The sequence below is a fragment of the Oncorhynchus clarkii genome, chromosome 6 (genome assembly GCF_045791955.1).
Source record: "Oncorhynchus clarkii lewisi isolate Uvic-CL-2024 chromosome 6, UVic_Ocla_1.0, whole genome shotgun sequence".
Lineage (NCBI taxonomy): Eukaryota > Metazoa > Chordata > Actinopteri > Salmoniformes > Salmonidae > Oncorhynchus > Oncorhynchus clarkii.
This window is the reverse complement of record NC_092152.1, coordinates 20702364-20713874: the sequence shown is the minus strand read 5'-3', so window position 1 is coordinate 20713874 and position 11511 is coordinate 20702364. Positions and strand designations below refer to the sequence as shown.

At 45.1% G+C, this 11511-nt stretch overlaps 1 protein-coding gene across 2 annotated transcripts; it reads right to left on the bottom strand.

Annotated features, from left to right (window-relative positions):
• Positions 1–45: 45 nt before the first annotated feature.
• On the bottom strand, positions 46–10632 carry LOC139411947 (coiled-coil domain-containing protein 158-like). Of its 2 annotated transcripts, XM_071158711.1 has the most exons (23): positions 10212–10609; positions 9651–9705; positions 9350–9492; positions 9002–9168; positions 8732–8841; positions 8184–8490; positions 8006–8082; positions 7689–7799; positions 6996–7110; positions 6759–6878; positions 5916–6368; positions 5487–5655; positions 3532–3684; positions 3153–3265; positions 2812–2970; positions 2620–2712; positions 2338–2445; positions 1853–2007; positions 1540–1599; positions 1301–1371; positions 926–1096; positions 626–730; positions 46–193 (listed from the first exon to the last, which is right to left on the bottom strand). In XM_071158711.1, the coding sequence occupies exons 1-23, from the start codon at positions 10312–10314 to the stop codon at positions 126–128; spliced, it is 3186 nt and encodes a 1061-aa protein (XP_071014812.1). In that variant the 5' UTR covers positions 10315–10609; the 3' UTR covers positions 46–125. The 2 variants fall into 2 exon arrangements, 1 of the variants encoding a protein (XP_071014812.1); XR_011634650.1 differs by lacking the exon at positions 1301–1371 and having other exon boundaries at positions 10212–10632.
• Positions 10633–11511: the final 879 nt, after the last annotated feature.

The window sequence follows — 11511 nt, the reverse complement described above, 5'->3', positions numbered from 1 at the left end:
ACATGCCATGGACAAATTGTATTCATAATAAAAGACAATTCACCATAATGATCATAGTGCCTTTACTTTTAAATACAAGTTTATTTTTGTACACAAGTACACATTCACTCAGAGCCTTGATTGTTCTAAAGCTTCCTTTTGTCTTTGACATTTCTCATCCTCTTCTCCTGACCCTTTATCATAGAGGACATTTCTGAAGAAAAAAAATGGGAAGAAAATTACTTAAAATGCATTTAGTATTTTCTTTACAGAAACTGTGTTTTCAAGATAAACTGTATTGTCCCAAAGGTGGCAGTTATCTTATCGGACATAAACAGCAATGGAATTTTTCTGGATTAATCAGGAATTTGTTTTCATGAACTTGACCTATCCCCAAACTAATATAATCATTGTCCTGATTCTCTGTGTCCTGATGACATTCCTATCAAACAATTTGGTCTGGTACGTGAGGCAGGGAGGGGCAGACATAACAAGGATGTCTGGATTCACACAACTGTTAAATTTGGACAACATTGGGCAAATTCAAAACTCCTAATACAGATGCAGATCTTTAGCACTGATGTTAGTCACTAACCACTGTGCTGCACAGCAGTCAGATGAACCAAATAAACTCTGTTCAACAAACCTTGGTTCTTCATCTGCAAGTCCTCCACTATGTTTTGGAGGCTGTCCAGTTTTCCTTGCAAGTGCTTGCATGTGTGTCCTGTAAACTCAGCCTGCGGATTGGCCACTGGACAAACATTTCAAGTGAAACCACAAGTTACTCACTCAGAAGTCATCAAATTAGAGTTCTGAAATTCAAACATTATTATGATGCCATACTGTAAAGTAACCAAGGTTCTCCAAGGCCATTTCATTGGGGACATTGTCTCCCGCATTGGTTACACAACTGAGTTGTAATAATGCTGAAGGCATTGGGACTTACAGGTGTGTGTGTCTGTGAGAGGGCTTTCTGCCTGAGGCCTGCTCTGTGGTGGAGGTGTGGGGTTGTGGTCAGAGGTCAGAAGTGAGTGTACAGGGGACCTGCGGCCCAGTGCCATGGCTCGAGGGGACGATGTGTAGGAAGGCAGAGATGCAGCAAAAGAGAAGTCATGGCCTGTAGAAATAGCAAACAATGTCTCAAGTGGAGGAATGGTTAACTGCTGAAAAACTGTATACCTTTATCATAACATGTTTGAAGGGGGACCACAGGGATGATAATGGGTCTAGTAGAGTGATTTGGAAGGTGAAATTAGGAAAATAAAGCACATGATCGGTTGAGTGTGTTAAAATGGTTGATTGTACTAACAGAGAAACTCACTGGCGCTTGAGAAGGTGCTGTTTAAATTCCGCTCATCCAGATCAGTTGTCCTAAGGAGGTGAGCCACACCACTGCACATATTGCATACACAAACATGCATTAGAACGAAGCCACAGGCAGACACTGCACATTCATGTGGCCTGAGGATTAGTGAAGCCAATATACAGAGGTAGGGAACGGTTGCCAACAGCCATGCTCAGGCAGCCAGAAACAAGAGGTTCAAGGATACATGCTCTTACCTGCTGTTGGTCCCTTTTATCGTTTTGGCATTGCTTGTAACATTTTTGGTCACTTCGTTGCTGTAAGAGACATTTTTATTGCATGAAATTTGAATTAAAGAAGCTCCACATGATTGTAGTTGATGGGTTGATTGAGAACCAAAGAGAACACAAGCTCTGCATACATTGAGAAACATGTCACATGGCTGTGAAACATTTGTGAAATAAACCACGGTGGTTTCAGAAACCAAGTGAATGACGCACAACAACAAAAATGTGTGGGGGGAAAAAACTAGTAGCATCGTGATCTTTAACGTCACACTCAGAGACTTACAGTGTGGTCCTGTGATCTCTCTCTGGAACAGAGCTCCTTCTGAGGGTGCTTTTGTTGGTGTGTGGTCCAGGATTTTCAGAAATCACACCTCGTAGCTCTTTGACTAGGGACCGCAGCTCCGTGGTGGGGCTTTCCAGCAGCTGCTGGGGTTTCAACTGTAAGAGGGGTGAAGAGATGCTGAGTAAAATACCATTATGGGTTACACTATATTCAACACAGAAATCTATTGTTGACCATCTGGGATACTTCCATGCTTTCAGTAAATTGGCTTAGATCCGACTGTTCTGGAGTCAAGTCAAACAGTTGATGAACGAGTCTGTCATGCTGCCACAGGAATGCAATCAGGGTGTGTTTTTAATTTGGGGGGAGTCAGATGTGCTGAGCTTGTGTCTTTCTTTTCCACCACTGAAAAACAGCAACAAAGCCAGGCCCTGGAAGGATTGGGGCCACAAGGCATTTTGTAGGAAGTTTCTGTATTGATCTACCTCTAGCAGGCACTTTGAGCCGTACTGGCTGGAGGGCAGAGCAGTCAGGGCTGTTGGGCTGGAGAGGGAAGCACGCTGAGCATTCCCTGTGGCTCGCAGGTTTTGGCCCTGCAGCTCATGCAGAAAAGACACAGCACTTGAAAAAGCATATATACAGCATAGAAGGCTATAGACAGTTTAGAGGAGAAAGGATATTCAGAGTACAATGCAAATCAAACAAAAAACAGCATATGCATTAGACCTCTATAGAGGCAGATGGACACCCATCCTAGTGTGCTGTACCGTCACATCCAGAGCATGCTGCAGCTTCAGCCGTACAAACTCCTGCTCTTGCAACTGGATGAAGTCTTGACAGTGGACAAAGCTCTCGGACATCTGAAGAACATCGTAGGTGTAAATGGGGGTCAGTCAGAGCGAGACGTATATTTCATACTGTGTGATAAAGTGAGTAAATACAAGGTAGTGCCACACCACCTTGTGTAGGGCCGTCTCCAGTTTGGCCACTTTCTCCCTGAGCCGTCTCTCCAGGGAGCGGACGGTCTCCACCTCCGCTGCCACCTGCCTCTTCTCCTCAGTGACTGAAGCCAGCAGCTGGATCTGACGCTTACTTTCTTGACTCTGGTAACGCTTCTCCTGGGAAGGGAAAGACCATATTGAAGGCAGATTATTATACATTTAAGTGAACACCAGAATATCTTGCGGTTTCAAATCCCTCCTTAAGGACACAGGGCTTTTATCTGTGTGGAAGCCAGGGCATGTGTAATTACGATAGACACGATGTGGAGCATTAAAAGTAGACATTGAGGTGTTGCTACCTCGGTCAGTTTGTCCATGGTCTCCTCCAGGAGCTGGATTCGGCCATGGAGAGTGTCAATCTGTTCCCGCTTGGCTGTTATCTGCTTCTGCATCCCCATGGCAACCTTCAGGCCTGGACAGAGAAAGGGGAGACAGACCTTGATTGACTCGATCCTCTCTGCCCTATCTACTCTCATCTCTTTCTGTCGATTCAATGGAGGAAGAAATGAATCAACTAAATCCAAGGTGAAGTGTCACAATGAGTGACACAGAGCATGAAAGATAACAGAATGGCCCGCACACTGAATAAGCTCCCAATTACCACATTTATCAACCACGTTTCAATCCAACATGGATCTCCGCTATAATATAATGTTCTCAGTGATGTGCAGTGCTGACCGTGTCCGTCCGCTCCCTCCAGGGTCCTCAGGGTGCTCCTGGCCTGGTCCAGCTCAGCCCGGGTGGTCTTCAGCTGGGCCTTCAGACCCACCACCACGCCCTCCTGCTCTTCACTCTTACTGCTGTGGAGCCTCTTCAACTCCTCATGCTCCTCTGGGGGACAGACAGACGGTCAACAAGAAAAACAGACGCTACATGCTGTACTGGTTTTCCAACACAGTCTAGCAACATGATCATTGTTCTTGCCGTTTGTCACTGAAGACCTGTATTTTCCCCTAAAGACTTGATAAATGGAGGCCGTTAAATCAAATCACTGAAAGGTCGTTATTTTTGAAGAATTAATAAAGTTCAGAATTCATACAAAAACGTTAGCAGATAAGTGTTTGAATGAACAGAGTCGATGCATCATTTTATCTGTGAGGGGAATACTCTCATATGAAAGCCATCTAAATTCAGCAAAAAAAAGAAACATCCTCACTGTCAAACTCATTTACTTTCAGCAAACTTAAAATGTGTAAATATGTGTATGAACATAACAAGATTCAACAACTGAGACAAACTGAACAAGTTCCACAGACATTATTCCATTTCTGTTAGTCACGTGTCCCTGAACAAAGGGGGGGATCAAAATCAAAAAAGTAACAGTCAGTATCTGGTGTGGCCTCCAGTTGCTTTAAGTATTGCAGTGCATCTCCTCCTCATGGCCTGCACCAGATTTGCCAGTTCTTGCTGTGAGATGTTACCCCACTCTTCCACCAAGGCACCTGCAAGTTCCCGGACATTTCTGGGGGGGAATAGCCCTACCCCTCACACTCCGATCCAACAGGTCCCAGACGTGCTCAATGGGATTGAGATCCGGGCTCGTCGCTGGCCATGGCAGAACACTGACATTCCTGTCTTGCAGGAAATCACACACAGAATGAGCAGTGTGGCTGGTGGCATTGTCATGCTGGAGGGTCATGTCAGGATGAGCCTGCAGGAAGGGTACCACATGAGGGAGGATAATGTCTTCCCTATAACTCACAGCGTTGAGATTGTCTGCAATGACAACAAGCTCAGTCCGATAATGCTGTGACACACTGCCCCAGACCATGATGGACTCTCCACCTCCACATCGATCCCGCTCCAGAATACAGGCCTCGGTGTAACGCTCATTCCTTCAACGATAAACGCGAATCCGACCATCACTCCTGGTGAGACAAAACCTCGACTCATTAGTGAAGAGCACTTTTTGCCAGTCCTGTCTGGTCCAGCGACGGTGGGTTCTTACCCATAGATGACATTGTTGCCGGTGATGTCTGGTGAGGACCTGCCTTACAACAGGCCTATAAGCCCTCAGTCCAGCCTCTCTCAGCCTATTGTGGACAGTCTGAGCACTGATGGAGGGATTATGCGTTCCTGGTGTAACTCAGGCACTTGATGTTGCCATCCTGTACCTGTCTCGCAGGTGTGATGTTCGGATGTACTGATCCTGTGCAGGTGTTGTTACATGTGGTCTGCCACTGCGAGGACGATCAACTGTCCGTCCTGTAGCGCTGTCTTAGGCGTCTCACAGTACGGACATTGCAATTTATTGCCCTGGCCACATCTGCAGTCCTCATGCCTTCTTGCAGCATGCCTAAGGCACATTCACGCAGATGAGCAGGGATCCTGGGCATCTTTCTTTTGGTATTTTTCAGAGTCAGTAAAAAGGCCTCTTTAGTGTCCTAAGTTGTCATAGCTGTGACCTGAATTGCCTACCGTCTGTAAGCTGTTTGTGTCTTAAAGACCGTTCCACAGGTGCATGTTAATGAATTGTTTATGGTTCATTGAACAAGCATGGGAAACGGTGTTTAAACCCTTCACAATGAAGATCTGTGAAGTTTTGATTTGAATTTTTACTAATTATCTTTGAAAGACAGGGTCCTGAAAAAGGGACGTTTCTTTTTTAACTGAGTTTATGACAGCCAGTGTACCTGTGAGGCTGACCAGTTGCATGTGTTGCACCTCTAGCTCAGCGGTAAGCTGCTGTTTCTCCAGCGTCAGCTCCTTGACACAGCAGCTCTGTTTGGACAGACCAGCCTGCTGTACTCGCCTCTCCTGCTCCAGCACCGCCAAACACTCCTCACGCTGCTCTAAGCATGTCTGTAAAGGGAGGGACTCAGCAGGGTTGGAACGGTATATAGTAGGATACCTTTGAAAACACACCCAAAAAGAAAAATATGGAGTATTATACAATCCAAGACAATGAACAAGCCTGAGGACTCCCCTTAGCAGCCTGAATGACCTCAAAATCTGGTCTTGATTTAGAAGCATGCCAAGTTTCCCCACCCGAGGGGTAGGAGACAACCAACCTTGAAACTAAAGTAGATGATCAAAACTAACTAACTAGCCAACTAACTAACCCTTAACTGTTGGATCTCCAGCTTGTGCTCATTGAGCTGGTTGCTGAGGCGGCTCTTCTCATTGTGCAGGGAGTCAATGCTACGTCCATGCTGCACCGTCATCTGGGTGGTGCTCTCCATCTGCAGCCGCAGCAGGTCCACCATCTTCTCCCGGTCCTCCAGCTTGAGTCTCAGCACCTCAGTCTCTGCCCTGAGGGCCTGGCAGATGCCCTGGGCTTCCTCCAGCCTGGCCCGTCCCTGCTGCGCCTCCTGCAGCCTCAGCTGCAGCTCCCTGTCCCTCTCCTCCAGCAGCGCCTGGACCTTCTTCAGCTCCTCGTCCCGGTCACCCTTCAGGGCTTGCAGCCGCAGCTCCTCGTCCCTGGCCTTGTACAGCTGGTCTGTGGTCAATTCCAGCTCCCGTCGCACCACAACCAGCTCCTTCTGCTGCTCCCGCTGATGCTTCTTGCCCAACAACTGGCAGAGGAGACAAAAAATAAAGAGTGTTTGGCAACTAAAGCCTTGGTGTCATCTTCCATTTAAAAAAAAAAATGGTGCTTGGTCTGCTCCTTCTCCAGGGCCAGCTGCTCACGGGCCTGCCGCAGCTCTGACTGACCCCACACACGTAATACACTACTGACTCTTATTCAAACATCTCTGTTTGATTTCATGGGTTTTATTTTTTTAAATGTTTAAAACATATCAAAGCCAGATTCATATTTATATATCAAACACAATGATAGACAGACTGAGTTTCTGGAATCAAAGAATGTGAAATGTTAAGATAGTGTATCTCTTTCTACAGCAGCAGGGAGCTAAGGACGTACAGTATCCTTGCTGTTTGTGTCTGAGGCTGGGCTGTATTACCGTGAGCTGGCAGAGCCGAGAGTCCAGCTCCTCTGTCTGCTGGAGGGATCTGTCTCTCCCTCTCTGGGCCTCCCCCGCCTGAGACTGGGCCTCGGCCAACAGCATCTCCAGAGCACCCACCTGGTACACAACATCATGACAACCCAAAGCATCAGAACCTCCTAAACCTTTGTTTGAAAAGACTAAGGCCACTCTATTATTCTACATCACAACCGGCATGTGTGTGTTAGCTGTAACCTTGTCTTCATGGCCCTGCTGGGTGTCCAGTAGTTCGGAGCGCAGGACGGAGAGAGCTGACTCCAAGTCATTGACCTGACACTGGTGCACTGAAGCCTGGCTTTCACCTTGTTTTCTGGTGAAAGGAAATAATGCATTAATTTGGACACTTTCTGAAAGATTTGACAGGTGTCTTACAACTGAATGAAAAGATGATGATTATACATTTTTTGTATTTGACCCAGTTTTTCTCCCCAATTTCGATCTTGTCTCATCGCTGCAGAAGTGAAGGTTGGGTCATGCGTCCTCTGAAACATGACCCGCCAAACCGCGCTTCTTAACACCTGATTAACCCGGAAGCCAGCTATACCAATACGTCGGAGGAAACACTGTTCAACTGACGACTGCTGTCAGCCTGCAGGCACCCAGCCCACCACAGGGAGTCGCAAGACTGCGATAAAGCCCCCAGGCCAAACCCTCCCCTAACCCGGACGACGCTGGGCCAATTGGGTGCCTCCCTATGGGACTCACGGTCACAGCCGGTTGTGACAGAGACTGGGATCGAACCCGGGTCTGTAGTGACGCCTCAAGCACTGCGATGCAGTGCCTTCGACCGCTGCGCCACTCGAGAGGCCCGAAAATAGAGCTCTTTGAATTTAATTAAACTCAGGAAATATGTAGATATAGTATTGCTAGTTAATTCATGTCTCTCACTGTAACAACTCCACCTGGACATGCAAGCTGGAGGCTCTGCCTCTGGAGCTGCTCAATTTCTCAGTCAATATCGCCACCTCCTGGTCATGACTGGTAGTGAGCTGCTTCATTCTGGAAAAGAGTAAAGCAACTCAAGCAAGGCAACTTTACATGTCACCTCTAGGAACCTGCCTCGTACATACATGCGGTTTTAGGGTTACAACAAATTCTATACCAGACAGTCTTATATGCAGGTAATGTGTGGGCTATCAGATTAGTGAATGACTGTAATCCCAAGTCACTGAGACAAGAATTGTGGAAAGTTAATGAAAATGTACCTTTCCCTTTGCTCATTCAACATGATCTCTGCTTTCTCTTGGCATTTCTGTTCTTGAGTCTCCATCTGCTCCTTCAGCTGGCACAATGAGTTAGGAATGGAAAATACAATGTCAAGAACAACATTTCAAACCCTTGATAAAAGTGTTGTGTGAAATAAAACAAAACACACTGTCTTACCAGCAGAAGGCTTTCTCTCAGATTGTGATTTGCATGCTCCAAGTTGTGTAATACTTTCTCCACTGCAACACCCAGTGCGTCCTGGCTAGTGTACAAATTGTTTCCACAACGTTTTTCGTAAGCCAACAGCGTGGAGTACACCTCCTGTAGTGTCCGCTCCCTTGACTCTGTTCTCCTGCTCTGTGACTTTGCTTCATCCTCAGCCTCCAGTAGCCTCTGGTCCCCGGTCTGTTTAGCGGCTTGCAGCTCCCTGATCATTGCTTGCATTTTCCCCATTACATCTGCCTGTTTTCTGCTCTCTTTCGTTCTGAGGGACAAAACAATTAACACCCAATTGACACTTACTGGTTGAATTAACGTTGTTTCCATGTAATTTCAATTAAAATAGGTGGAACCAACGTGAAATAGATGTTGAATTGACGTCTGTGCCCAGTGGGCATTGAAGGGACTGTAAAACATGTCCTATACTCCCGTTGCAAAAAACCTGTATGTGTTCAAAGGTATACAGTAAAAATGGCCTACAGTGCAACAGTTTCAGCTTCAATTACCTTAGATCAGTCAGGGCATCTTTCTCAATCTGGAACTCCTGCAATTTTGTCTGCAGCTTGATGATGGACTGACGGAAGTAAAACTTCTGCTGTTCATGAAGCTCATGTGTCTGAAAAAGTATTAGCAAAGGTTGCAATCAATGGCACCTCACGTGGCAAAGAACTGCATGGATTTTGATAATAGAATCATTGAGTTCAAGAGGCCTTCCACAATAATATATAACTCTCACCAGGAAAGAAGAAAGAAATAGGACTGTATCTCACACTAACCTCACTCAGCTGCTTTTGGAGCTCCGACACCTGTTGAGAGTAGTCCCCTATTGCATTTTCCAAAACATCTTTCCCAGGGAAAGTTATGCCACTTCTGACCAGCTCCAGGCCATATGTAAGAGGCTGGATCACAGACAGCACTTCTGAGTTCTCCTCCGATGAACCATCTGTAAAATAAAAATGTAAAGCAGCAATAAGGAACACTTATCACAGCAAACTACTACAGGTAGTTTCATAATTCAAAATAGAGTAGTGACATATTTGGTTGTGACAATAGCTCCGATGTGTAACTGTATAGCTAGTACTGGCTATATTTTTCTTCATGACACAAGAAAACCACATACTCACCCATAAAGATGGGAAAGTAATTCATTTGTGAAGGTGAGCTGCTGGGACATGTGCGTCCCATTTTCTCTATGGTCATTTTAGTTGCATGTTCCACTTCTTCTTGCAGCATTTGAGTCTCCTTGGTTCGTCTGTCAAGCTCCTCACTGTAAAGAAAGAACGTAACAAACTTGCTTCCAAATGGATGATGGTTCATGGTGCAAAAGGCAGACAATCTGTTTTCAAATACAGGTAGCTAGTGTTATGAAAAAGGATGTGGGGGAGTTAGCTAACTAGAGTAATTTAAAGAAAATGGCAAAATTACCTCAACTCATCCAGATTGTTGTACCTTCTAGGGACAGTGCTGGTGTCATTTGTACCTGTAAGGTAGAGAGAGGTAGCTTGCTAAATTAGAAAGCCAAAGAGGGATTGCTCAGTGCTGCCACTGATGCCAAGAATCAGCACAGCGATGTGATAAGACCGGGAACTTTGCTAGAAGGTTAGTAGTTAGCAATGTTATACACTATATATATACACACAAAAGTATGTAGACACCCCTTCAAATTAGTGGATTTAGCAATTTCAGCCGCACACGTTGCTGACACGTGCATAAAATTGAGCATTTTAATGTTACAGCATACAATAACATTCTAGACGATTCTGTGCTTCCAACTTTGTGGCAACAGTTTGGGGAAGCCCCTTCCTGTTTCAGCATGGCATTGCCCCCATGCACAAAGCAAGGTCCATACAGAAATGGTTTGTTGAGATCGGGGAGCGACCAACTCCATATTAATGCCCATGATTTTGGAATGAGATGTTCGACAAGCAGGTGTCGACATACTTATGTAGTGTAGCTAGCTAACGTTAGTCAGGTTAATTTACTTACTTGTTGTTGGAATCTCGTGCAATAAACCATCAAACAATTCAGAGGATTTGTAAATAGATAAATTACTATCTTTGGATATGGAATTTTGAAATCCAGATGACATTATCAGTTGGTTAGCTAGCTAGCCGTATGGGATAACATGTGGAAATCAATCAGCGCCTGCAAACAACAAGTAGTAGCGAAGCTTCATCGCCATGGAAACTGTTGATTTCGCGCTTTCTTCACTCAGATTCGGTGTATTTTAGAAACAGGAACTCCCCAAAGTTGTTGCTAAATCTGGAATTTTGTAGATACCATCTCAAGAACAAACAGAAATATGGTTACTTTTCCGTTAAAACAAAATATTGAAGGGTAGTAAAACAAAAGTCCGTCGGTTGTCACTAGTTACCACAGCCATTAAGCCATATGCCGCGTTCAACACAACTGGGAACTCGGAAAAATACAAAGTCAAATCATAACGTCAGTGATCTTCAGGCCGAAACTCGGCGCTCTAGAAAGAGTCGCGAGTTCCCGAGTTGGATGACCGTTCAAATCGATATTTTTTCCAATCGGATCATTCCGAGTTCCCATTGTTTTGAACGTTCTGAAGTCGGAGATTCCCAAGAACCTAGTTGTTTTGAACACGTCATGGTAATTCGGAAATCTTCAACGTCCAACTTCAGTGCGTTCAAAATATCTGGGAACTCGGAAAAGCACTAGCTCCGAATGGGAACAATCGATTTGAACGGACTTCCGAGGTGGACCTCTTTCTCGACCTGAAGATTCCTGACGTCCATTATGTATTTTCCCGAGTACCCAGTTGTATTGAATGCAGCATATGACGCCGCAAACCCTATCCATCTTTAGCCTACAACGTGTCGTCATCCACTGGTGCAAGATGGATGTTGTAGTCTCGCAGTTTGTTGAGACAACGACCGTTCGATCCTTCCGCATTTCAGATGGAAATTATTAACACCAACATCAGATGACAATTTAGGAACTATCTTGTTAATTTACGTTGTAGCTAACTAATTGATTACACTTTGTTGTAAACGAAATGGAAATTTGAATACTGAGTTGCTATATTTTCATAAAATCGTCTTGTTTCAAGCGTTTGGCAAAGTAAGACATGTCTCTGTCTTGTTAACTAACGTTAATTAGCTGGTACTAGCTTGTTGACCCAGTGTTTTGCAGATGGTAACTACTGTAGCTATATAACGTTACTCTTTGCATGTCATTTGAGATACATGGGATAGTTTATATGATTAATGTGAATAATTGCGTCAGAAATCATTTTCCACATACGGCTACAAATATGAGC

Bases quoted from the DNA above. Each gene is read 5' to 3' on its own strand.
- LOC139411947 (XM_071158711.1), bottom strand. From the start codon at position 10,314: ATGTCATCTGGATTTCAAAATTCCATATCCAAAGATAGTAATTTATCT. The intron at 9,706-10,211 runs GTAAGTAAATTA...TCTACCTTACAG, and splicing joins GCACGAGATTCCAACAACAA to GTACAAATGACACCAGCACT. The intron at 2,446-2,619 runs GTACAGCACACT...CATGAGCTGCAG, and splicing joins AGCATGCTCTGGATGTGACG to GGCCAAAACCTGCGAGCCAC.